At 44.6% G+C, this 22,488-nt stretch overlaps 1 protein-coding gene across 13 annotated transcripts in view; it reads right to left on the bottom strand.

Moving 5' to 3' along the window:
* KY (kyphoscoliosis peptidase) overlaps window positions 1–22,488 on the bottom strand; it is a 65,034-nt gene that overhangs the window by 15,983 nt on the left and 26,563 nt on the right. For all 13 annotated transcript variants that reach the window (XR_008320161.1, XM_053312099.1, XM_053312104.1 and 10 more), the window contains 4 exons: window positions 21,061–21,135; window positions 16,134–16,190; window positions 2,543–2,625; window positions 156–264 (listed from right to left, as the gene is read on the bottom strand). Coding sequence is in view for 12 of the 13 variants with exons in the window: in XM_053312099.1 (XP_053168074.1) it covers window positions 156–264; window positions 2,543–2,625; window positions 16,134–16,190; window positions 21,061–21,135 (324 nt within the window). In the remaining variant the exon portion in view is untranslated. The remainder of the gene's footprint in view (window positions 1–155; window positions 265–2,542; window positions 2,626–16,133; window positions 16,191–21,060; window positions 21,136–22,488) is intronic.

Raw genomic sequence — 22,488 nt, 5'->3', positions numbered from 1 at the left:
AGCTGGTAAGATCTTAACACTTTCTTAGAATGTTGATTTTCCAGGCCAACTGTCTTCCTGTACTATCCACACACAATGCCAACTGGGATTCTAGAACCATTGTACAGTTCAGTGTTATTTGCAGGTTCTAGGGAATGTCAGAATTCTCTGCTTACCTATATGGTGGCATATCCATGTCCAGATGGCTCTGACTTTTTCCAGATCGGTATGTGCTACACGGAGCAAGGTTTTCACTAGCTCTTCCACACTACTCTTGGCAATTACCTGTATTATACAGAGCAAATGAATTGGCAGCTTCAAATTACAAGATGCTATGCAATAGGGTTACTGTTCCAGCCTTCCTACTTAATTCAGGGAAGTCCATGTATTAGTTTCTCCCTGCTACTTGGCAGAACCACTGAATTAGTTAACAAAGTTCTTTTTACATTTCATAGAAACCACATTAGTTTACAGTTTAGCTCAGGATAATGACAGGACTCAACGTTTTGAGCTGAGATACTTGGAGGACAGGGTTTTCATTAGCTCCACCATGCTGCTTTTGGCAGCCATCTGTGTTTTAAGTCTGTTTACAAGCTTCGAAGATGTTGTTGGATAGGGTTACTCTCTCCTATTCTGCCTTTGCCCTTCAGATATGTTCAGGCACTAACTAGTTATAATTAGACTCTATTTAAGCAGTTTCCTTCACAGGGTCTGATTGTTGTCAACCAGACGTGTTCAACCCTCAGGCCAAATATGAGATTGTATTACTGTACAGTGTCCTCTCTACCAGCCAATGAAAGTGTGTGGCATCTGTTATAAAGATCTGGAAATCACACTTTCAGAGGTTGTCTCATCTGGGACTGCTGCCGCCCTGTAAGCAAGTTGTTTAACTGAGGTTAGTGCTGTCATGGAAATGTTGCAAAAGGTGATGTTTAAAGCAACATTTTGGAGTTCCTTGTGAAGTGACATTTATGAGGAATTTTGAGGCAAGCAAAAAGTGTGAAACCAGTTAAATTTCTAAAAGGGCTTCAGCACATCCCTGGGTTGTTCCCAGATTTTGCTTAAAGCCATACTTAAAGCAAATTTGCAGTTGCTCCTCAGGTAAAGCCTCTGAAGAATTTAGTTTCAATGAAACTAGCAAAGCCTAAAAACAGTCTTGCACATACCTAACTATATTCTTTGAGCAACCTGCACCTATGTGGGAATCCAATTTCTATTTGGCTACCTGTTTATATTTGGAATTGGATTGCCCTCCTCCTAGGGGAGTATGGCCTTGTGTGATGTCACACATCTCCTAGCTAGTGGAGGAGGGTATAGCCCCGTTAAGACGACTGTGAAGAGATTTGCTCAGTATGAGACATGCTCAGAATCTGAGAAGCAATTCAGAAGTGGACAGATTAAAGAAAATAGTAAAGTATATAGTAAATCATAGTAAACAGTGAGACTATTCACATGCACGTGCAAAACCGGGCTAAGGAAGCCCCACACCCAGTTTTGCACACGGGTGTGAACTGCAGGGATCAGGACGATCCCTGTGGCTACATGGCAGCAAACCCACCTGTTTAGCCACCCTTCTAAGTGAGTGAGCACTCTCTTCACCTCATTTTTGTGCTCGTGTGTCAGCTGTGGCTGGCACACTCAGGGAGGGAAGGGGGGATTCCCATAATGCACCATGCACGTGTGTGGGGCATAATCAGAGCTCTAGGGGGTGATGACGTGGGGCAGAGTGGCACATCCCAGCACCCTGACCCCCGGAACTGTAGGGTGTGCTGCTGATCATCTGGGCGGGCAATCTGCCTGCCCAGGGAAGAAGAGGAGATGGTCTGCAAGGAAGGTAGGTTAAACCCATCTTCCCTACAGCCCACCTGCGAGCCCTTCTCACTGATCGTGAGAAGAGCTCCAGTAAACAGAAAAATCCCTCAAAGTAAAGAGGGATTATTTTTGGTGTTAAAGTCTGTGCATGTGGCACAGGTTTGTCCGAAGGAGTCAAAGGAGCAATGGAGCCTCCAGCTATTATATCAGACTTCAGCAAATTATTCTAACTTGTCAAAAATATGATGGCAAATTACTTATTTTTCACAAATGATTCAGTTAATAACCCCAATTCCCCAAGAACCCCAGTGTATGATTAATTTATGCTAAAGGCCAGTTCACATAACCTTTTTTGCTATCCCAAAAGCAAGCTGATTTTTAAAAATACAATTTAAATTAACACATGCTGACAGTTACAGCATTACTTGCCTGAATTGCCTGTCTATCAGCAGCTGTGTAACATTTTGGATACATTGCTGTTGGGCATCCTAGCAGTTTGGGAACATGGCAAAGCAATTCACATGACCTTACATTGCATGCTGAATAGTTAACACAACGTGGAACAAGCTTAAAACCAGCTCATGTGAATTGATATCTAGGTTGATCTTTCCAGTAACTAAATTCCACTAGGATTCCATCATGGGGACATGAAACAATGGCGAGCAACAGTTATACAAGGGGGTGGGTAGTATGTATCTGGTGCAGGAGTTCAATCTGAACTCACGGTGCAATGGCCTTTATAAAGTTTTACCTTTGTTGCATATGCATCCAATTTCTCAAACTGCTTCAGGTCTAAAGGCATGGATTTTAAGCAGGACTTGTCCCATGGGTAAGCTGGAAACAAACATTAAACAGGAATAATCCTTCTAGAAAGGAAGAGAAATTTCAACTGGACAAACTACCCAAGCTAAAATAAACCAGATCTATACTAAAGACATGTTCATATGGGAGGCTTAAATCAGTTTGGGTTTAAATTAGACCATAATCTGAATGCAAAATAAAAAAAATAAAAAATCAGTACTATGGGACTTAAAACTAACAATATTATAGCAAATGTTTTCTTGGGCAGGGGTGGCCTTTTCATGAGGCAAGGTGAGGTGATTGCCTCAGGCAGCAGGTTATTTGGGTGCCAGCAGGGTGGTGAGTGTCTCCCGCTGCAGCTGTTGGAGCAGCTCTTCAGACCAATCTCGCCCTTACAAGCTTTGGAAGGAGTGCCTCTTCTCACACTCATGCCATATTTGCAAAAAGTGTGAGGAGTGAAGTGGAGGCTGCTTGCAGCCTTCCCTCCCCACCCCCTGTTCCACTTTTGAAGTTTGCAAAACTAAACAGTTTTAAAGGAAATTGGCTCTCACCAACATTGTTGGGCAAGATAGCACTAGGCACCTCACCTCAGGTACCACAATACCTTGGGCCACACCTGTTCTTGGGGTGTTACTGGGCACCACCTCCAGCCTCAGAGGCAAGATGCTTCTAAAAACCAGTTGCAGAGGAGCAGCAGCAGGATAGACGGCATGCCCTTGCCTCTTGCCTGTGGACTTCTCAGAGGCATCTGGTGGGCTACTGTAGGGAACACGATGCTGGAGTGGATAGGCCTTGAGCCTGATCCAGCAGGACTGTTCTTTTGTTCTGATGCATTCAGTAGCCCTAGGTAGGTAGATGTCTAGCAAACAGTGTGTCACATGCAGTGTACAAATTAATGAAAGTTCCAATCAGATCTTGTAATCAATGTAAAGTAATTTTTCCTCTATGTAGTAAACCTACCTTCTTAAGAGCTCACTTTATAGAAATACCCTAAGAAGAATATAATTGCAGGACTCAAATCTACAGGTCACAATTACACTATATTACGCTGGGTGCTTGTAGGTGCACAACCAACACACACTCTCTGTGTTGAGGAGTGATGCTCTGCTGTGCACTTCTGTGCTGGAGAACCTACATTGCAAACCAGGGTCTATGTGTAACCAGGGGTTATATCCAGGAGTGATCCAGCTGTGTTATACCATTCCTGGTGTTGAATGCCAGGTACAATGCAGCGCACAGTGCTTCCTCCCACTTTCTGCTGTGTCAGAACTCTGGCGTGAGTGTAGATAACAGCTGAAGAAAACCTCAGTGTCAGAAACTAATGTCGGTATTCCTCAGGCTTGGTTCAACCTCATTTCCAGATTGTGATTAGTGAAGGAGCAAGCACAGACAAGGGGGTGGTGGTGCTGTCACCTAATGTGCTGAACAGCCATCTGTTTGTCTCAAACCAGCACTCAAGCACAAGACATCTGTCTCTTTAACAGGCTTGTTTGTTTATCTGGCCTTTCACTGAAGAGGGCTATTACAGTGACCTAAAGAGAGCTAAAGCAGATTTACGCACTTATAAGGTTCCTGCTCTATACAGCTCAGAAAATTACTTTTTGCCATTTGGGAGCCGGGTAGTTTCTTCAAATTGGTGATCAGTTTTAGTCTTTGTCAGGCTATAACTGAAAAGGCTCCCTACAGCCACAGAATTTGCAATAACTCATACACTGTTACCATTAGCAGTTAGAATTGTGAACAAGGCTTCTGGTATGTTGCATACACTGAAGCATGGCAATTTTTAAACACTTGTAGCATCGGCAGGGATTGACTATCCCAATTTCAAATGCTTAATTGGAGGCCTGCCTTAAAAGTGGCATGCTTACATTCCAAGGGAACACGCTTTCTAAAGGGTGGCAGGGTTGGGAGGCAAGATATTATGATGCATTCCTTCCCACCAGTTAATTAAGGAATGATAGGATGCATTTCCACCACTGTTGTGTGTTGTTCTTTAATTCACTTATTCATGGTTGCTTCTGTGACCAGGAGCTGCTACAGTCACAGCCACAGACAGGGAGAAGAACATGGTGGTGTAATATAACAGCATGATTGCCTTTGCACCCCAAATGTAATACACAGCCCTTTTCAGACATTATGTTGTACCTCCATTGAAATGTCTGTACACTCGTAAGTTTTTGTGTGAATGACTGTACCTGTATCCATTTAAAAAGTGAACCTGACTATAGGTCCCCTGAAATGCATGGTACAGATAGGAAGTGTATCTGTTTTCAACACATGTGAATAACTGTACCTGCGTACACTGCACACAGATTGTGTAAGTGTTGAACGTAGCATGTGAACAGGGATATTGTCTACTTGAATGGCGTTTGGTTGACCCCATGGAATTCTATTGTATCTTATGAAAATTTCCCCACTAAGTAGATGGTAAGTGTTGACAGCTAAGAGTACTGATCAATCTTTGTGGGGCAGAAAAGGCAAAGGGAATGCATGGCTTCAGTTTCTCAGACCTCTCCCCCTCTTAAAAAGGAGATCAGAGCTGCCAACACTAACACACTGTTTGGGGATGACATTTGCCAGTGAACATGACCTACTCAGTTTTGGGTGCTGGATGTGGGGATTTCCTTCCCTAAGAACTCCATGTGTTGTGTGTGCAGTCCAGCAGGGAAGGGTGATCAATGTGCAGAAACAAACAAATTACCCTTGCTCAGTCCACACATTCATTTTTTATTACTGGAAATGGAACTTGGGGGAAGTAATAAGTCGGGGTGGGGGTGGAGAGGCTCATAGAGATGAGGCTCAAGGAGTTCAAGCCTCCTAACTCTGTAAAGACTAGCTGGTAATTCTTGGACCGTGTACTTATGGGCAGCTGAACCCATATTTATTCAGAATATACGATAAACAGAAGGTCTGTTGCCTGAGGAGCTACAATTTGTTTCCTGAACTGCCAAAGTTGATGAATTAATTAAAGGAAACACCTGGCTCTGTGTATGTATATATTGAAGAGTTAGTGTATTCTCTGCTTTTATGCTGCTGAAGAGGGCTCTGGTGGTAGAAATGTGTCTGGCAAATGGTAATTTTAGTATTATGTTTCAGGGGTGGCATTAGAACAAAAATTGAGTGCAGGCATAGAAGGGACCAAGCGCATTTCTGGGTGGGCAAGCAGTGTCCCACATGTTAGATTTCTGAAACCGAAATGGGGAGGGGGGGCAAACTACTTGTCTGAGGAGGCACACCCCAATCTTTGAAGCCACCCTTGTCCTATTTTAATATTCTAGCTAGCGCAGGGGTTCCCAATGTTGGGTCCCCAGAAATTATTGCACTACAACTCCCGTTGTTCCCAAAAGCCATTGTGACTAGGGATGATGGAGCATTTCATAAGCTCCAACATTCTAAGGCAGTGAGTCTACTATAAGCAGAGATGGGCAAGAAACTTCTAAAATATATTTTAGATACAAAATACTTAATACTTGGTAAACAACCAATAAAAATACAAGATAGTATTTCAAAATACATGTTAAAATATGAAATATAATTCCTGAAAAAAGGAAACAATTTTGAGATGTTTGTTACTTATCCAAACTGGTGTCCATTTCCTTTAAGCAATGCAAGTTTTTCAAAGATTACATCACTCAAGTTGTGCCTTCTGGGGCTGTGAATCCTCCCAGCAAAGGAAAATAACTGTTCTATGGGACCACTTGGTGTTAGACTTGGATTATATCTTTAAAACATAGCCATCGGATAACGGGATACCCATCCAACAAACTAATGTGCTTGGATTTGTCCTACAAAAACTGGAGTTATTTCCAGCATTTTAAACACTCAATCAGATCAATAATTCCAAAACAACATAATACCCTGTTTCTTTTTGCTATGTTTGCTATGTTTATCCATTCTCACCACTCTCTATGGGTGTCTGCGAGCTTTTTTCTGGGAGTGGGGTGGAAATATACACAAAGTAAGTCAACAGAAATCAAAACACAACAGGATGCATCCAATGTTAATCCTGCTTAGAGCAGACCCATTGAAATAATGCAAAGTTAGTCATGACAAAGGCTGCAGTCCTATAGCTGTGGAATAGTCAAAAGAGCAACAAGTTGTATTTATGGTGAAGCAATCATATGGTCAAATCATATGGGGAGGAGAACAATCGATTTTACCCCAGTTAATCTGCCCCCCCCCCCATTTTCTCTCTCTTTATGCTGTTCTTGAAGCACTGAGAGAAATTGCAGGGGTGGGGGTGTTTTACAGGAGTGACTCAGAAGTTGTTACTCAGTAAGAAAGCTAAAGAAAGCTTCTAGTTTATATACAAATCAAAAAGATGTATTTGTATATCCGCCTACAAATCAGAAAATAAATAAGATTCTAACAGCCCCAAAAGCCAATGCAGTGTAGTGATTAGGTTGTTAGATGAGGACTGGTAGACCCAGGTTGAAGCCCTCACTCACTCAGACCATTAGGTGATCTTGGCCACTCACTCTTTCTCAGCCTAGCCTACCTCAAAGGATTGTTATAGGGATAACATGGGGAAAAACAAACTTGGGATACTGTACATGGAATCATCTGCTCCTGGGAGGCAGTCTCTCTCTCTCATTGTCTCTCAGTGTGACCAACTTTACAGACTGTTGTGAGGGAAAAGATGGCTTTTAAAACTTTAGAATCTTTTAATCCAGTCTAAGCAAGCATAGGCTGCTTGATTTCTTGTATTGTTCTGTGTGTCTCATAGTGATACTGAGGCTGCTCTCATGACCAGCCTAATCCAGGCTTGGGCAGCCCAGTCTGGGATAGGCTGGTCATGTGAAGCTTCGGGATCCTTGCGGATCCTGGTGCTCCCATGCAGCATGACCCCCTTACTAAACCCAGCTGTTAGCTCAGGTTAAAGGTGTGAGCACATCCTTCACCCAGTTGCTGGGTATTGTGTTTCTCCTCAGGCTGCATTCAGCCCAAGGAGACACAGATAGGGGAATCCAGCAATGCACTGTGCACGGTGCATTGTGGGATACGTGGCACAATGGGTTCTGGCTGCATATCACTCCATGCTTCCCCAAGGAGCACTGCTTGTTTGGGCATGTGGGAGGAGTGCCAAAGACCCAGGACTTCCCTGCAGACCCATCTGCAGGGAAGGTGAGTTAAAAGCAGCCTCCCCGTCCGCTCTCACTGATTGTGAAAATCATCTCAATGTGACCCACTCCCACCTGGGCCAGGTAACCTGGAAAGCCAGTTAAGCACTCTACATGCCCTTCAGCAATCTGAAAAACAGGTTGCTTACCTATAACTGATTATCTGGAGGTGATCCGTTGCATTCATAACATTGGGTTCTGTGCCTGCGCAGTGACCTCATGGACCAATTAGCTAGCTCCTCGTGCCGCCTCCAACTGCCATGCCTTACTCCGTTTCTGGCGGACTGTCAGGTGCCTTTTTTGATGTTCCTAATGTGATTTGTCCTGCTCTTACATTGTGGGGAGGTTCGGGCGGGTCTTATGAATACAACGGATCACCTCCAGATCATCAGTTACAGGTAAGCAACCTGTTTATCTGGATCGTAATCCGTTGCATTCATAACATTGGGTGAGTAGTCAGCTGTTACCCTGGAGGTGGGTATCAACTATTTGTTCATGGCAGGACCTGTTTTAGAACTCCCTGCCCAAACTCTCCTCCTTTAGTTTGTCGTAGATCTATTGCATAATGCCATATGAAGGGCTGGCTTGAAGACCAGGTTGCTGTCTTGCAGATATCAGTCATTGCAACTCCAGCTAAATTTGCTGCCAAGGAAGCATAAGCCCTCGTAGCATGTGCAGTAACGGTTCCTGGCGGGATTTTGCCAGGAACCTGAAATCTGAACCGCATAGGCAAGCTTTATGGCCTGCACAATCCATTGAACCAACCTTTGCCTTGAAACAGGGCATCCCTTAGAATTCCCTTTATACAGGATGAACAGTTTTTTTGTGCATCGAATACGTTCTGTAGCATCTAAGTAGTATAGAAGTGCCCTCCGAACATCCAGAGTATGCATGGTTTTTTCTAGGTCTGACTCTGGGCTTTGAAAGAACATTGGCAGTATTATGTCTCCATTGAAGTGAAAATCAGTTGTCACCTTGGGGCAGAAACGTGGATCCAAGCGGAGAATAACTTTGTGTGGATAAATCTGTGTGAAAGGGCGATCTGCCCTGAGGGCTGCCAGTTCACTTACTCTCCTCGCTGTCATGATTGTGATTAAGAAGGCAGTCTTCAAAGTCTTTAGGCGTAAGGAAGCCATAGCCATTGGTTCGAACAGTTGTTGTAGTAATGCCTGCAGCACTAATGACAGGTTCCATTGTTGCTGCGGCCGCCGTATTGGTGGAAACAAATTATTCAAGCCCTTGATGAACTTTTTGCACTCCGGATGGGAAAATACTGTAGTATCTCCTCATCCCCTATGCTCTGAAGAGATTCCCGCTAAATGCACTCTCAAAGATGCATTCGCTAGGTCTGCCATCTTAAGGGTTGTCATATACAACAACACTTGCCTGACCGTGGCCCTTTTAGGAAAGAATCCATGCCACTTGGCATGCACTTTAAAACACCTCCACTTGCTGTTATAATTTAGGTGTGTTGACCTTTTCCTATTATTTAACAGTATTTTCTTTAAAAACCTATGCGCCAAGCCGTCAGCCTCAGTATTTCCAATTGGGGGTGGTGAATTGTGCCATGGCTCTGCGACAAGTCCGGTTGGTTGGGAAATCTGTGGTAGACTCTACCCGACAGATGTAGCACCGCCGAGAACCACTGTTGTCTGGGACACCATGGTGTTATCAAGATGGCCCTCGTGGTGTCCCTGAGCAATTGCAAAACCACCCCTGTTATCAGCGGCTGTGGTGGAAACAGATAGAACAGTCTCTCGGTCCACCTGAATTGAAAAGCATCTCCTAGTGAATCCTTGCCTATCCCTGCACGCGAGCAATATGCTGGACATTTTGCATCTGCAGTAGTCGCAAACAGATCCACATCTGGCCAACCCCAGTCGTTGAATAGGGCTCTTAGAGAGATCATGCTCAACTCCCATTCATGGTGTTGGTTGCGTATCAATGATCGGCTGAGGTCGTCCGCCTGAACACTGTCTACCCCTCTTATATGCAATGCCATCAGGGTTATAGTCTGAGCTATGCACCACTCCCAGATGTTCTGACTCAGTAGACATAGTGACCGAGACACTGTCCCTCCCTGCTTATTAATGTACGCCAGCGCCGTGGTATTGTCCAGGTGAACCTGCACAACTCTTCCCTGCAGCAGCAGCTGAAAAGCCCTCAGGGCAAGAAACACAGCAAGGAGTTCCAGATAATTTATGTGCTTCTCCCTCTGGTGACTGGACCATCGACCCTGTATCTGATTTTGTAGGCAATGTGTGCCCCAGCCCTGTAGGGAAGTGTCTGTTGTCAAACCGCATGTGGGGGTGAGTGGCTGGAAAGGCACGCCTATCAGCAAACTGGATGGAATTGTCCACCAGTCCAATGATTTCAATACCACAAGTGGCAGCGTAAGCCACTTCTGCTGACTGTCACGATTTTGGCGGAAGTTCTTGAGATACCAAATCTGAAGTGTGCACATATGTAAGCGAGTGTTGCAAACTGTTGCATTGCATGACACCATGAGACCAAGGAACCACTGAACCGACACTGCTGGTTGCCTTGGCTGTCGTTGGAACAAGTGTATAAGCTCCTTGATCTGTGCATACCTGGACTCTGGCAGGTAAACCTTCTTCTCCTGCATGTCCAATTCTGCACCTATGTAACTTACTCTTCTCTGGGGTTCCAACTTGGATTTTTTAAAAGTTCACCATGATCCCCAATTCTTTCAGGAGACTGAGCACATACTGGACTTGCGAAAGCAACTCTTCTTTTTTGTCGCTGACCAAAAGCTAGTCGTCCAGGCAAGGATAAATTACTATTCCCCACTTGTTCTTAAGTATGCTACGACAGTTGCCATTACTTTGGTGAATACTCGTGGCGCTGTGGATAGGCCGAATGGCAAACCACATACTGGTATGCTGTATTTCCTACGGTGAATCGCAAGTACTTGTGATGGCTTTCTCAAATGCCTATATGAAAATAAGCATCCTTCAGGTCCAGGGTCATGGCCCACTCCTCCCGAACCAGAAGGTGTAGAATATCCTGAAGCGTAATCATCCTGAATTTCCTCATGTCTACGTAAAGATTTAAGTCTCTCAGGTCCATAATTGCTCTTATCCCCCTATCCTTTTTGAGGATTTGAAAATACCGGGAATAAAATCCCTCCATTCTGTCCATCCACTTCACTGGAACGATTGCTTGTTTCTCCAACAACACCTGTACTTCGTCCATCAGCACTTGGGTTGGTCTGGTATACGTTATACCTTGAAAGGGTGGCAAAGTTTTGAACTCTATCGCATAGCCAGACATTATGATCTTCAAGACCCACTGATCTGATGTTATATTGTGCCATGCTTGGGCATGGTTTGCCAGCTTGATGGATGTGCTGACATGCACAAGACCAATGTTGCGGACCTTGGGTAGTGAAGCTTGTGGTATGATTGTTAGTTGAAGTGGATGGACCTTCCCATCAAAGAGACTGCTTTTGCTGGTTCTTGCTTTGTTTTTGACCCCTCTGACGTTGGGTATAGGGCTTGTTTCATTGGAAAGGCTTATACTGTCTCCTATAATCCCTCTTCTTCTGTCTGTATGTTGCACGACCTTGTTGCCTTCCGTACGTCCGGTTCCGTGATGCCTGGCCTCTCATGGCAGCCATGAATGTCTTTGCCGTGAATTTCGACTGCTTCCAGGACTGCATGGTTGAATCCGTAGTTTCGGCAAAGAGCCCTTTGCCATCAAATGGTAAGTGTTCCACCTTATCCCGCATTTCTTGCTGCAAATTTGTTGAACGCAACCACGCATGGCGTCGCAGGGTTATTGCAGTGGTCATTGCTCAAGTCTCTGTCTCCACTGCATGCGTAAATGTGCTTTGTAGGTGCCTTGTCACAACAGCAGCCTTCTCATAAGTCTTTTAAAAGTTATCCTGAAACTCTTCTGGTGACATTGTTGCAGAGTCTTGAAAAAGCACATCCCAAATGTGGTGTCCATATCATGCTAAGCAGGTAGAATAGTTAGCTATCTTAATCGCCAAACTCGATGTGGCACAGACCTTCCGGCCCAACACATCTAGCTTTCTGCCCTCCTTGTCATTAGGCGTAGAGTGACGCTGACCGCCCTTCGTAGAGGCACATTCAATAGCTAAAGAGTTGGGTATTGGATGCTTCATGAGGTAACTGTTGTCATCCTCCTGCACCTGATACAGCCCCTCCAGTTTACATGAGGTAGCTGTAGACATTTGCAAAACTTCCCAGGCAGCCTGCGCAGCCTTTGTTATTGCAGGCAGCATGGGTAAAGACACTGGATGAGCAACTTTAGCCCGCGCCATCATATTGTAAATTGAGTCTTTTAAGTCCAGCTCTGGCTGTTTCAATTCAAGGCCCAGAGCCTCTGCCATCTCACGAATCTGGATGTGATAAGCCTTCAGCTCTTCAGTCGGTGAAAGTATGCGAGGTGAAAATGGTGAAAGTATGTGAGGGCACATCAGCGGGGAGCTCTGGATCCAACGGCTCTTCTGGAATCATGGGGTCCTCCTTGTCAGTATCTGATGTATTAGAGGAATCAGCATCCCCTGAATCTGGCACTTCAATGGGTGCAACTGGCACATCCTGTCCTCGCCTAACCAATGTTGCAGGTGCCTTGGATACCTTGGGCACACTTATAGGTGCAGTTGAACAGCCTTGGCTAGCCCTGTTTTCCATGCCAGGGAATTGAAAAGTTGCTCTCAGCTGCTGCTGCAGAGATGGCTGCACAAGGCCGGCCTCCTGCGGAGCTTTCCAAATTTTATAGTCAGCATAATCCACCGGGTAAACAGGTGGGGCATGTGAGAAACCACACGTGGGTCATCTGAGATGAGGAAGGATGGGTAAAATAAGGTGAAGGTGGGTGCACAAGCAATGGAGATGGTCCAGTCAGAGTCGCCCTATCCGTCATTGGAGGTTTCTGGACCTGCATTGGGCTTGTGGCAGTCAAAATTAGTTGAATAGGTCTTGGTACAGCAGGCAGATGCAGCGGCAACATCGATGGAGTCTTTGGCGCAGGCTGCACGGTTGGTGTCTTCGGTACCGACAAGTGCCTGGTACCATGTTCAATTTCAATCCCCAAGAAGCCCTGAAACGTTGATCCAGTTGGTGTGCTATCTGTAGAGTCCAGAAGAGCCAGCAAGTCAGTTCTCTCCCTCGAATCTGCCAATATTTCTTTCTCCACGGCATCCTCTCCAAAATCAAGGTAGTCCTCTGTTCGGTATTCCTGCCTTGGAGTCACAGCAGGTGATACGAGCGGGGTGCGCGCAGGAGTAAGCTCTATCGCTCCACAACGCTATTGAAGCGCCTCCAATCCCGAAGCGTCGAAAACCTCCAATGTCGAAGCGCCCTGTGCCCTCGACACCGAGCCTGGCATCGACATCAATTCTGAAGTTGTTTTCACTACTACGCCTGATACTGACGGAGTCCTCATCGATCCTGATGGCCCTCAGGAGTTTTGGCTCTCCATCGATACCGTGACCCACAGTGCCAATGTGCCTGACCCTGTGGAGTCCCAGTCCTCATAGTCTGATTGCAGCGCAGTCTGTGATGGGGTTCGGCTATGGACGCGAGTCTTTTTTGTCCTTTTACGAGGCGGAGAACTCTCTGGCTACTCTTCCATGGAAGATTTGTGTTTGTGATGCTTGTGCTGGTGGTGCTTTCTCTGCACCTCCTCAGGCCGTTTGCAATCCTGTGCCATGGTGGCTTTAGACTGCTGCTTAGCAGGGTCCACCACAGGAACATCAGGGCCCAGTATCAAGGAGTCGAGCCCTGATCTCGATGTTGAGGGCTTCGGCGTCAGCAGGCGCAGTGCGTCGTCATAAAGGGCCGCCCGTAATCTCAGTGCTCAGTTCTTTAGCGTTTGTTTTGAAAAAGACGAGCAGATCTTACAACTCGCTGGGTTATGCTGCTCTCCCAGACATAACAAACAGGAGTCATGTGTATCTGTTGATGGCAACTTTGCCCTGCATTCAGAGCAGTGTTTAAAAGTTGTTTTGGGCTTGTCCTTGACTGACATAGCCTCACACATTCCCCTTGACCAGTGGGAATGAATCATTTCTATACTTTCCAGTTATGGGGTTTTTCCAATAAGCAAAATCTGATAAATACAATCCAATGTCCAAAAATCCTTTTGTCAGTCGTAATCCGTTCTGAGCCTTTACCAAAAATATCCAAAATATCTGAGGAGCTTAGCAATTCGAGGTGTTGATGCAACGATGGTCAAACAGAAACTGAGTATAGGCAACTGACGGTCCGCCAGAAACTGAGTAGAACATGCCCCAACTGCTAGGGATAAGGAGAGCACAATCTCGTGCATGGCAGTTGGAGGTGGCACGAGGAGCTAGCTAATCGGTCCCGTGAGGTCACTGCGCAGGTGCAGAACCCAATGTTATGAATGCAACGGATCACGATCCAGATCACAAAGCTCTCTAAAGGTAAACTTCAGACAGAGAGTATGATGATGCTTTGTATGGCAGAGAGAAAAGAAATGGAAATTTGCTACCATTCCTCAGTGGTAGTAAACAATAGGGGACATAGACAGGGAGATATTTGTAAACTACTCTGCAAAACAACCTGCCTACACCTTAGGCGAGTTGCAAATTTACACAGAGATGGGACCAGAAGAACTTCAGCCTTTTCAGGTCAGGTTTCTAGTTGCAGCTAGAGGGACAGGGAATCTTTAAAGCAAGTGAGCTTTGAGGTAGGGAGTTCTCTTGCATCCAAAATCTGGGGAGGGGGGAGCTGCTCCCTCTTGCCCCCCTCCCATAGACTCCCTTGCCACCCTCACCTCTCATTTCTCATTTTACTCATAGAGACAGTCTCTCTCTCTTTTCCCTTTGATTTTCAAACTTGGCTGACTGACCAGTCAGCAGCAGAGTAAAACTATTCAAACTTCAGAGGGCAGAAAGGGAGGAACAGAACACACACACGAGAGGATGCTTGGAAGCCAACAGGCTGCCTGCTTGCAATAAAAAGGCAGCTCCTGAAGTAAGAAAGCAAAGCAATGATTGGCTGAGATGTATTTTGGTTTTGCCAATGTATTTTAAAAAGACATGAGTAAATATATTTTAAATACAAGATACAAAATACTTTTTGAAGAGTATTTCGGTTACAAAATACAAAAATATTGAAAATATGTATTTTAAATACATGTATTTTAGATACTGCCCATCTCTGACTGTAAGTGGTATGCCCAGTGATGTAACTGTAAATCAACTCTTAAGCTCCTTGTGATTGTATAATGCTTGAGTGAATAAACCTTTGTATGTTTTTGTAGTAATATATATATACTAGCCGACCCTGCACAGAGCATCTGTGCGGTGCTTTGGGGCCGGCTGTTTCCCCCTCCTTCTTCCTCCTGCCCCGGTCTCTCCTCTCTTCCCCTTCCCTCCAGCCAGCGCTCTCCAGCCCTCCTCCCCTCCCATTTCTCCCCACACACAGAGCCGCGGCTGGCGGTCAAGAAGGGACCCGCGACCGCTGTTTTTTTCTCCCTCCCGTCCACCTGCCACCGCTTTTGTCTCTTCCCACTCCACCCGCCTGCCAGCCGCCGATTTTCTCCCACCCACCACCGCCTCCTCCGCTGCCTCTCTCCCGCCCGCCCGCTGCCCACCGCCTTTCTCCCACTGCCTGCCGCCCGCTGCCGCTTTTCTCTCCCCGCCGCCGCTTTTCTCTTCCCCTCTCCTCTGCCCGCCGGCCGGCCACCGCCATCACTTTCTTCCCCCTCTCCTCCTCACTCCACCGGAACTCTTGCAGCGTGTCGTGAGAGTTCCGCCGCCAAATCCTAGACACGCACTGGCTAAGAGAATTAATTATATAGATTTTAAAAATCTTTTATATATTTGTTGCCTGTTGATTAGGGAAATGTTTGGTTTTTTGGTGTTTGGCTTCCCAACTTTCTCCATGTTGCAATTTCATGATAGTCCATGGTATGACTGAAAGGGATGGATCATGTACAATTTCAGCATTCCCAAGTTCCAAAGTGGCTAATGTTGATCTCATTCTGGCCCATGCTGTGAGGCTCTCTAAAGCACACCAGCGTTGCTGCAGAGGTGGTTTGCTCCATGCTTACAAAGCGTTGCACATTTACAGTTACAATGCTACTTTCATTATTATTCCCAATGGAAGTAGCATTGCAACCATGATTGCGCAATGCTAGGCACAGAGGAGCCAGCCTCCGCACTAGCGCTGATATGCTTTGGAGAGCCTTGCAGCAGCGTGGGCACCTCTCTTGCTCATGAGCATTTTTCTGTGGAGAATGTGAGCCACTGTTGTTATATATTAAATGTCACTCTGCAATATCCTGATATATCATGTATAAGTGGTTTTCTTAAAATAATATTTCTTGTTCTGTTTTGTCCATCTGTGAAAACTGTACTGTAGGAGTAAGACAGATAATATAGTGCAACTTTGCAATTACCATGCTGGTCTTTTGATCCAGGTGGGCGGGGTCTGCGCTTTCCATTCTCTTGAAAACCTATAAAGTTGTCAAGAGAACATTAGACAGATAGCAACTGAAACAAAGGACAAGGGGAAGCATTAATAGAGAACAGGTACTCATTTTAGTATCAGTCCATTCATGAAATGATGTTAATGTCCATTATGACACTTTCCTATACATAGATAGTCTGTGCACACACAAAAAGGGCTGACATCAAGTATATTATGTTTATTTTGTTGTGAGCATACACACTGAGAAGTCAATAGCCCTCTTCTCAAATAATGTCCCCTTATGGTCACTGAATGTGGGGAAGGGGGCTGTGCTTACTGGTCATGCCTCCAACAACCACACATGCAGCCTTTTTGAGACAGTAAGAATTTGCTTGCAGGGAGGATGTGGGTATGCAGACAGTCAAATGCACAGCCCCTGGAGGTATGGCCAGCAGGTGCACTGGCATCAGGGATTGTGGTCCATAGGCACAGTTCCATTCCTGCTCCTGCATTCAGTGAACACAAGGAGAAAGTAGGCGAGGATGAGTGTTTTCTATTTTATTTGCCTTTTTCAGTCACTTGCAGCTCCCCCAAATTTTCATCTTAATAGGCCTGAGTATTGTCTCACTTATAGGAAGCGATTTGGTTATTTACTTCTCTTTAAAAAAATAATCCCCAAAAAAGTGGCCATCACCGAGACTAATGAAACACTGGTGTAGTGATGCTGTGTGTGCTATGGGGGAGAGGCAATTTTTGTCAATCTCCTCTTTCCTCTGAAGCCAATCGTCATGCAACCTTCAGAGACCTAATTTTAGGAGTCACAGAGTGCTTCAGAAAGAAGGGGGAGATAAAAAATCAAGCAGTACTTGTGTTAGAAGCACAAGTGCTACTTTAGTCTGGATACCAGCCAATCAATACAGTAACCAAGGAAAACTGAGAAACCATTCCACAAAAGTGGGGCAGTTTTCTAACAATAAAAGTGCCAAAGTGCTAGGAACTGAGAACTTAAATGTAACAGGAAATAGAGCTGCTTCCAAAGAAAGAGATTTGGATGTCTTCCTAACATGCTTCTCTGAGGGAGGGTAGGATGCCTCCTTGTCTTAAGGAGGATATCATCAAACCATACTTGAAAAAACCTGCATTGGACCCCACAGAGTTAGGCAACTATAGGCCTGTCTCAAATCTCCCATGGTTGGGCAAGGTGATTGAGAGAGTGGTAGCCTCTCAGCTCCAGACAGTCTTGCAGGAAACTGCTATCTAGACCCATTTTAAATTGGCTTTCAGGAGAGCTATGGAGTTGAGACAGCCTTGGCTGGCCTGATGGATGATCTCCAATTAGGTATTGACAGAGGGAATGTGACTCTGCTGATCCTTTTGGATCTCTCAGCGACTTTCGATACCATTGACCATGATATCCTTCTTGGTCACCTGAGGGAGATGGGGTTGGGTGGCACTGTTTTACAGTGGTTCAGTTCCTATCTCTCTGGTAGATTCCAGGTGTCATCACTTTGCTCCGCAAACCGAGAATTACTGTATGGAGTTCCACAATGGTCCATACCATCTCCAGTGCTCTTTAACATCTACATGAAACTGCTAGGAGAGATCATCAGGAAATTTGGTGCAGGTGTTATCAGTAGTATGTATGTCTTGTCTCTTTAAGATTAGGTTGTGTTTGGATGGGTGTGGCTTAGCTTTCTGTTTTCTAAGTGTAAGCTGCCCAGAGCTTACAGTTGTTGCAGTTTGTCTGAATAAAGAAGGCTTCTAAACCTACTTTGTCTCCTGCTCCTTCAGGCCCAAGGTCAGGCCAACAAAATAACTGGTTGTGAATATGCCTAACAACCTTACCTAGGGGAAGGTACTACATGATGTCAGAAGTGGGCCTGCACGTTTAGCAAGCTTGAAGTATTTTGCATGGGAGGCCTGGACTTGGAGAAACATGATAATAATGGGAGTTTTTAAGCCCCCTTCTGAGTTATGTTTGTCTGGCAATATGGGGAGAAATTGGAGAAGATGGGGGAACAAAAGTTTGGTCTGTATCTGACTATGACTAATTCAGAGGATAAATCAGAAGAGTATAAGACAGCAATTCTTCCTAGGAGATACTACATTATCACTATGCCAATGACACCCAAATCTATTTCTCCATATCAACATCATCAGGAAATCGCATAACTTCCCTAAATGCCTGAATGGAGGTGGGATAACATGGGCTGGATGAAGTTGAATCCAAATACGACAGCGGTACTGATTGTGAGGATCAAGACATGAGAGATGGTTTAGATTTGCCTGTTCTGGATGGGGTTACACTCCCCCCAAAAGAACAAGTACATAGCTTGGGAGTACTCTTGGATCCCAAACTCTCTCTGGTTTCTCAGATTGAGACAGTAACCAGGGAACACTTTTAATCAGCTTTGGCTGATATGTCAGCTATGCCCATTTCTGGAGGCAAATGACCTTAAAACAGTGGTACACATGCTGGTTAGGGATGTGCACGGAACCGGGCGGGGGTGGCTCAAAGGGGTGGGGGATAGGACTTTAAGGGCAGGGGAGTGCGCACTTACCCTTCCCCCCACCCCAGTGCTGGAGTTCTGTAAAATATCTCGGGGCGGTAGTGTACCTCTCTGCCACCCCTTCCCCTCTTCAGCCAGAAGTGGCAGGAAGTACCGGGTGCGTGTGCATGTTGCACGCATGCTTGTGCACATCAGACGGGCTCACGTGCCGTCGCAACGTGTGCGCACCCAGCGTGTGCATGTGTGCCCGGTACTTCCAGCCACTTCTGGTCGAAGAGGGGAAGGGGCAGCAGGGAGGTATGCTGCTGCCCCAAGGGATTTTACAGAACTCCAGTGCCAGTGGGGGGAAAGTGGGGAAGGCGTAAGTGCACCCTCCCCCACCCTTAAAGTCCTTCCTTCACCCCCGCTGAATGTTTGAACCGAAAGGGCCTCCGAACAGATTTGTGCACATCCCTATTGCTGCTAACCTCCAGGCTTGACTTCTATAATGTACTCTACGTGGGGCTGCCTTTGTATGTAGTCTCGAAACTACAACTGGTACGGAATGTGGCAGCCAGACTGGTCTCTGGGACAATTTGAAGGAACCATATAACACCGATTTAAAAAGAATGGCATTAGCTGCTGATATATTTCCCAGCAAAATAAAAAGTGCTGGTTATTACCTATAAAGCCCTAAATGCTTGGGTCCAGGATACTTAAGAGAGCACCTCTTTTGTCATGAACCCTGCCGCCTATTAAGATCATCTGGGCAGGTCCAGTTACAGTTGCCACCGGCTCATATAGTGGCGACTCGGGGCGAGGCCATCTCTGTAGCTGCCCCAGGGCTTAATGCACTCCTTGTGAAAATAAGAGCTTCTCCATCTCTGATTGCTTTTAAAAAGTCCCTTAAGACACACCTGTTTTCTCTGGCTTTTTAAAAATTAAAACTTTTAAACTGTTTATTTTATTGTTCTGTGAAATTGTTTCGTTTTTATTCTGTGAATAGTTTTCAATTGTGTTTTATTCTGTTTTCACATTGTATTTTGGATTATATACACCACCTATAGGTATTGATATCTATATCAGGTGATATATGAATAAGAGAAATAAATAAATAAATAATAACATTTTGCTTAGGGTCGGCCTACAAGGCGATTTGGCCATCACACTTGTGCATGATCTGGCCAGTTTTGCATCAGTTGCCTTGACAATGCTTTTGGTGATACCTCCAGTTAGTTTCCCTATTCTCCAAATGAGCAGCTAATGTTATCAGATATGACCAGGGCTGTCCCTAGCGGGGTGTGGGGCTGGGGGCGAATCAGCATGTGCAGGGCCTCCTTAGCATTTCATATTATTACAGAATCATACTGACTGATGACCAGCTGTGTAAATAGCATGATTTTGGACATGACCAACCAGCTTGGACATATAGTGCATTTGTAAGGAAAAATGTTAAAGGCACAACAGAAGCCTCTTGCTTTACAGTTCTCACTCAGATCTTCTGGACTGCCAACCAACTTGAGCATAGTGCAGTTACAAATACATTGTTTGTTTATTCAGCTGTTTACAATTAGCCCCACTTTCACTAGGTGTGAAGTACTCTATGGATAGAGAGGACTCTTTCTGGCAGCTTTACTGCAGTAGGGAAAATTATTAAAAATCAATGGATTGAACAATCCATTTCATATTAAATATACATAGTTTTCCCACCCTGCTCTTCATCTGTGCTCAATATCAAAGCCCTATGCCCAGTCATTCCAGGTGATCTAAAGGGTGGAGCAAAAAGTGCAATGCTTTACCCTTTTTTATGAAGGCAAATGGCAGATTCTCCACATGGGGTGGAATGATGGTCCAGGGGTGGAGGTGGGGGGCTTCAGTTCCAGAAGTTTTTGTAATTTTCTGCCATGCAACAAGCCAGTTATAGGACTTTTTTGATGTTAGAAAAAATTCAAAAAAATATTAAAAATCAATAATCTGCCCAACCCACTTCAAATTAAAGAGACATAGCTCTCCCACCCTGCCCTACAACTGTGCAAGATATCAAAGCCCTTCTATAAATATATAAGGTGGGGAAAATGAAAAAAGGGAAATCTTATACATTCCTTTTGAAGCCTACTCTGAGAAGAGCAGAAACAGATTCAGGGAGGTAACTGAGTGTGTGTGTGTGTGTGTATGTGTATGTGTTTTGTGTGTTTGGAGGGGGAACTGATCTGAGATCATTCATTCAAGGATATGATCAGCACTGTTAAGCTGACACTACTGACCATCTGTTTGGTAGAGACATACTTGAGCATAAAGCTTCTGTGAAAGATGCCAAGATCTTTGGGTTAGGCAATACCTAGAAATGAACCCCTTCCAGCCTGGTCTATTATACGACTTATCTAATATAAGGACCTAATAAAATCTTGTTTTTGAAAACCGACATACCCTTTCCAAATGAGAGTTTCTTGAATAATTGTGGTGTGGAATTTCTAGCATGTACCTCTACTGTCACATGGGTTCCTAAAACAAACAAGAATTTTGGAGTTGATCAACATTGTGGAAAGCAGGAGATTATATAAACATATATAACATACCATAACAAGAAGGCTATTTCTCTCTCAGAACCTTATTCAATAATATCACATACTTTTTGTTAAACCACCAAAAACTTCAGACCTTTTGTTTCTTTCCTGTCATCCACCATTCTCTCTATTAATTCTCTTGCCTACCTCATGGGTATTTAAAACAACAGAATTGGACTTTAAAGAGGTGATTTCACATATAAATATTCTAATTTTGTAAGCTATTTAAGGTGTCTAAATTGTATATATCTTATGACAATTCACATTTCTCAAACTGTCTTAGTAGGTAGCCATAAGGGACTAGGTGCCTTCCTTTAAGTCAAGACATATTATGAAAATTGTATCCCTTTTGAGTTTGATGTTACTTCATCAAACAGAGCAATGTGACTGGGAGCCTCTGGGAACATACAAATACAGTATATGTTATCATTTTTGTAGTATCTTTGCAGACAATGAAGTCAAGTAATTGACCTGTCATTCCTTGATTCTTCATTCCTTCCATTTTTGAAAAGCAATGATTGTGGGGGGGTTGGATTCTTTTTTTAGTTCAGTCTTATGTGGGATTCTTTATAATTTTTCTTTGCAAGATATGGTGCACTGTACTTCTAATATTAGCCACCTTAAGTGGGGCAGCGGGGAAATGCTTGACTAAGCACCGGTTGCTACCGGTTTGTCTGGTGGCGACGCAGAGGCAGGCCTTCTCTGTAGCTGCTCCTGGGCAGTGGAATGCACTCCCAGCAGAAATTCGTAATTTGAGGTCATTGCTGTCATTCGGGAGAGCCCTTAAAACCTACCTATTTGGCCTGGCCTTCCAGGGTTTTAAATGATTAACTGTTTTAAATTGTTTTAAATTGTTGCCCTGATTTTCAGGGCTTTTAGCTGTTTTATTGGTTTTATTGTGTTTTAATAGTTTGATTTTAATTGTTAATTTGTTTTAATTGGTTTTATCATGCTGTGAACCGACCTGAGCCATTTTGGAAGGGTGGTATATAAATCTAATAAATAAATAAATAAAATAACAAGCAGAAGGTTGTTTGAATCCCCACTGGTTCTATATCGGGCAGCAGCAATATAGGAAGATGCTGAAAGGCATCATCTCACACTGTACGGGAGGAGGCAATGGTAAATCCCTCCTGTATTCTACCAAAGAAAACCACAGGGCTCTTTGGGCGCCAGGAATCAACACTGACTTGATGGCACACTTTACCTTTAGTTCTAATATTACCTATCTGAGAAAAGGTTAACTTTCTCAGATAGGTAACAAGGAATGGGGAAAGGGCTGAAGCTTTGC

The sequence above is a fragment of the Hemicordylus capensis genome, chromosome 3 (assembly GCF_027244095.1).
Source record: "Hemicordylus capensis ecotype Gifberg chromosome 3, rHemCap1.1.pri, whole genome shotgun sequence".
In the NCBI taxonomy this organism is placed as follows: domain Eukaryota; kingdom Metazoa; phylum Chordata; class Lepidosauria; order Squamata; family Cordylidae; genus Hemicordylus; species Hemicordylus capensis.
The sequence above is the reverse complement of the archived record's forward strand: the minus strand, read 5'-3'. Positions and strand labels throughout refer to the sequence as shown.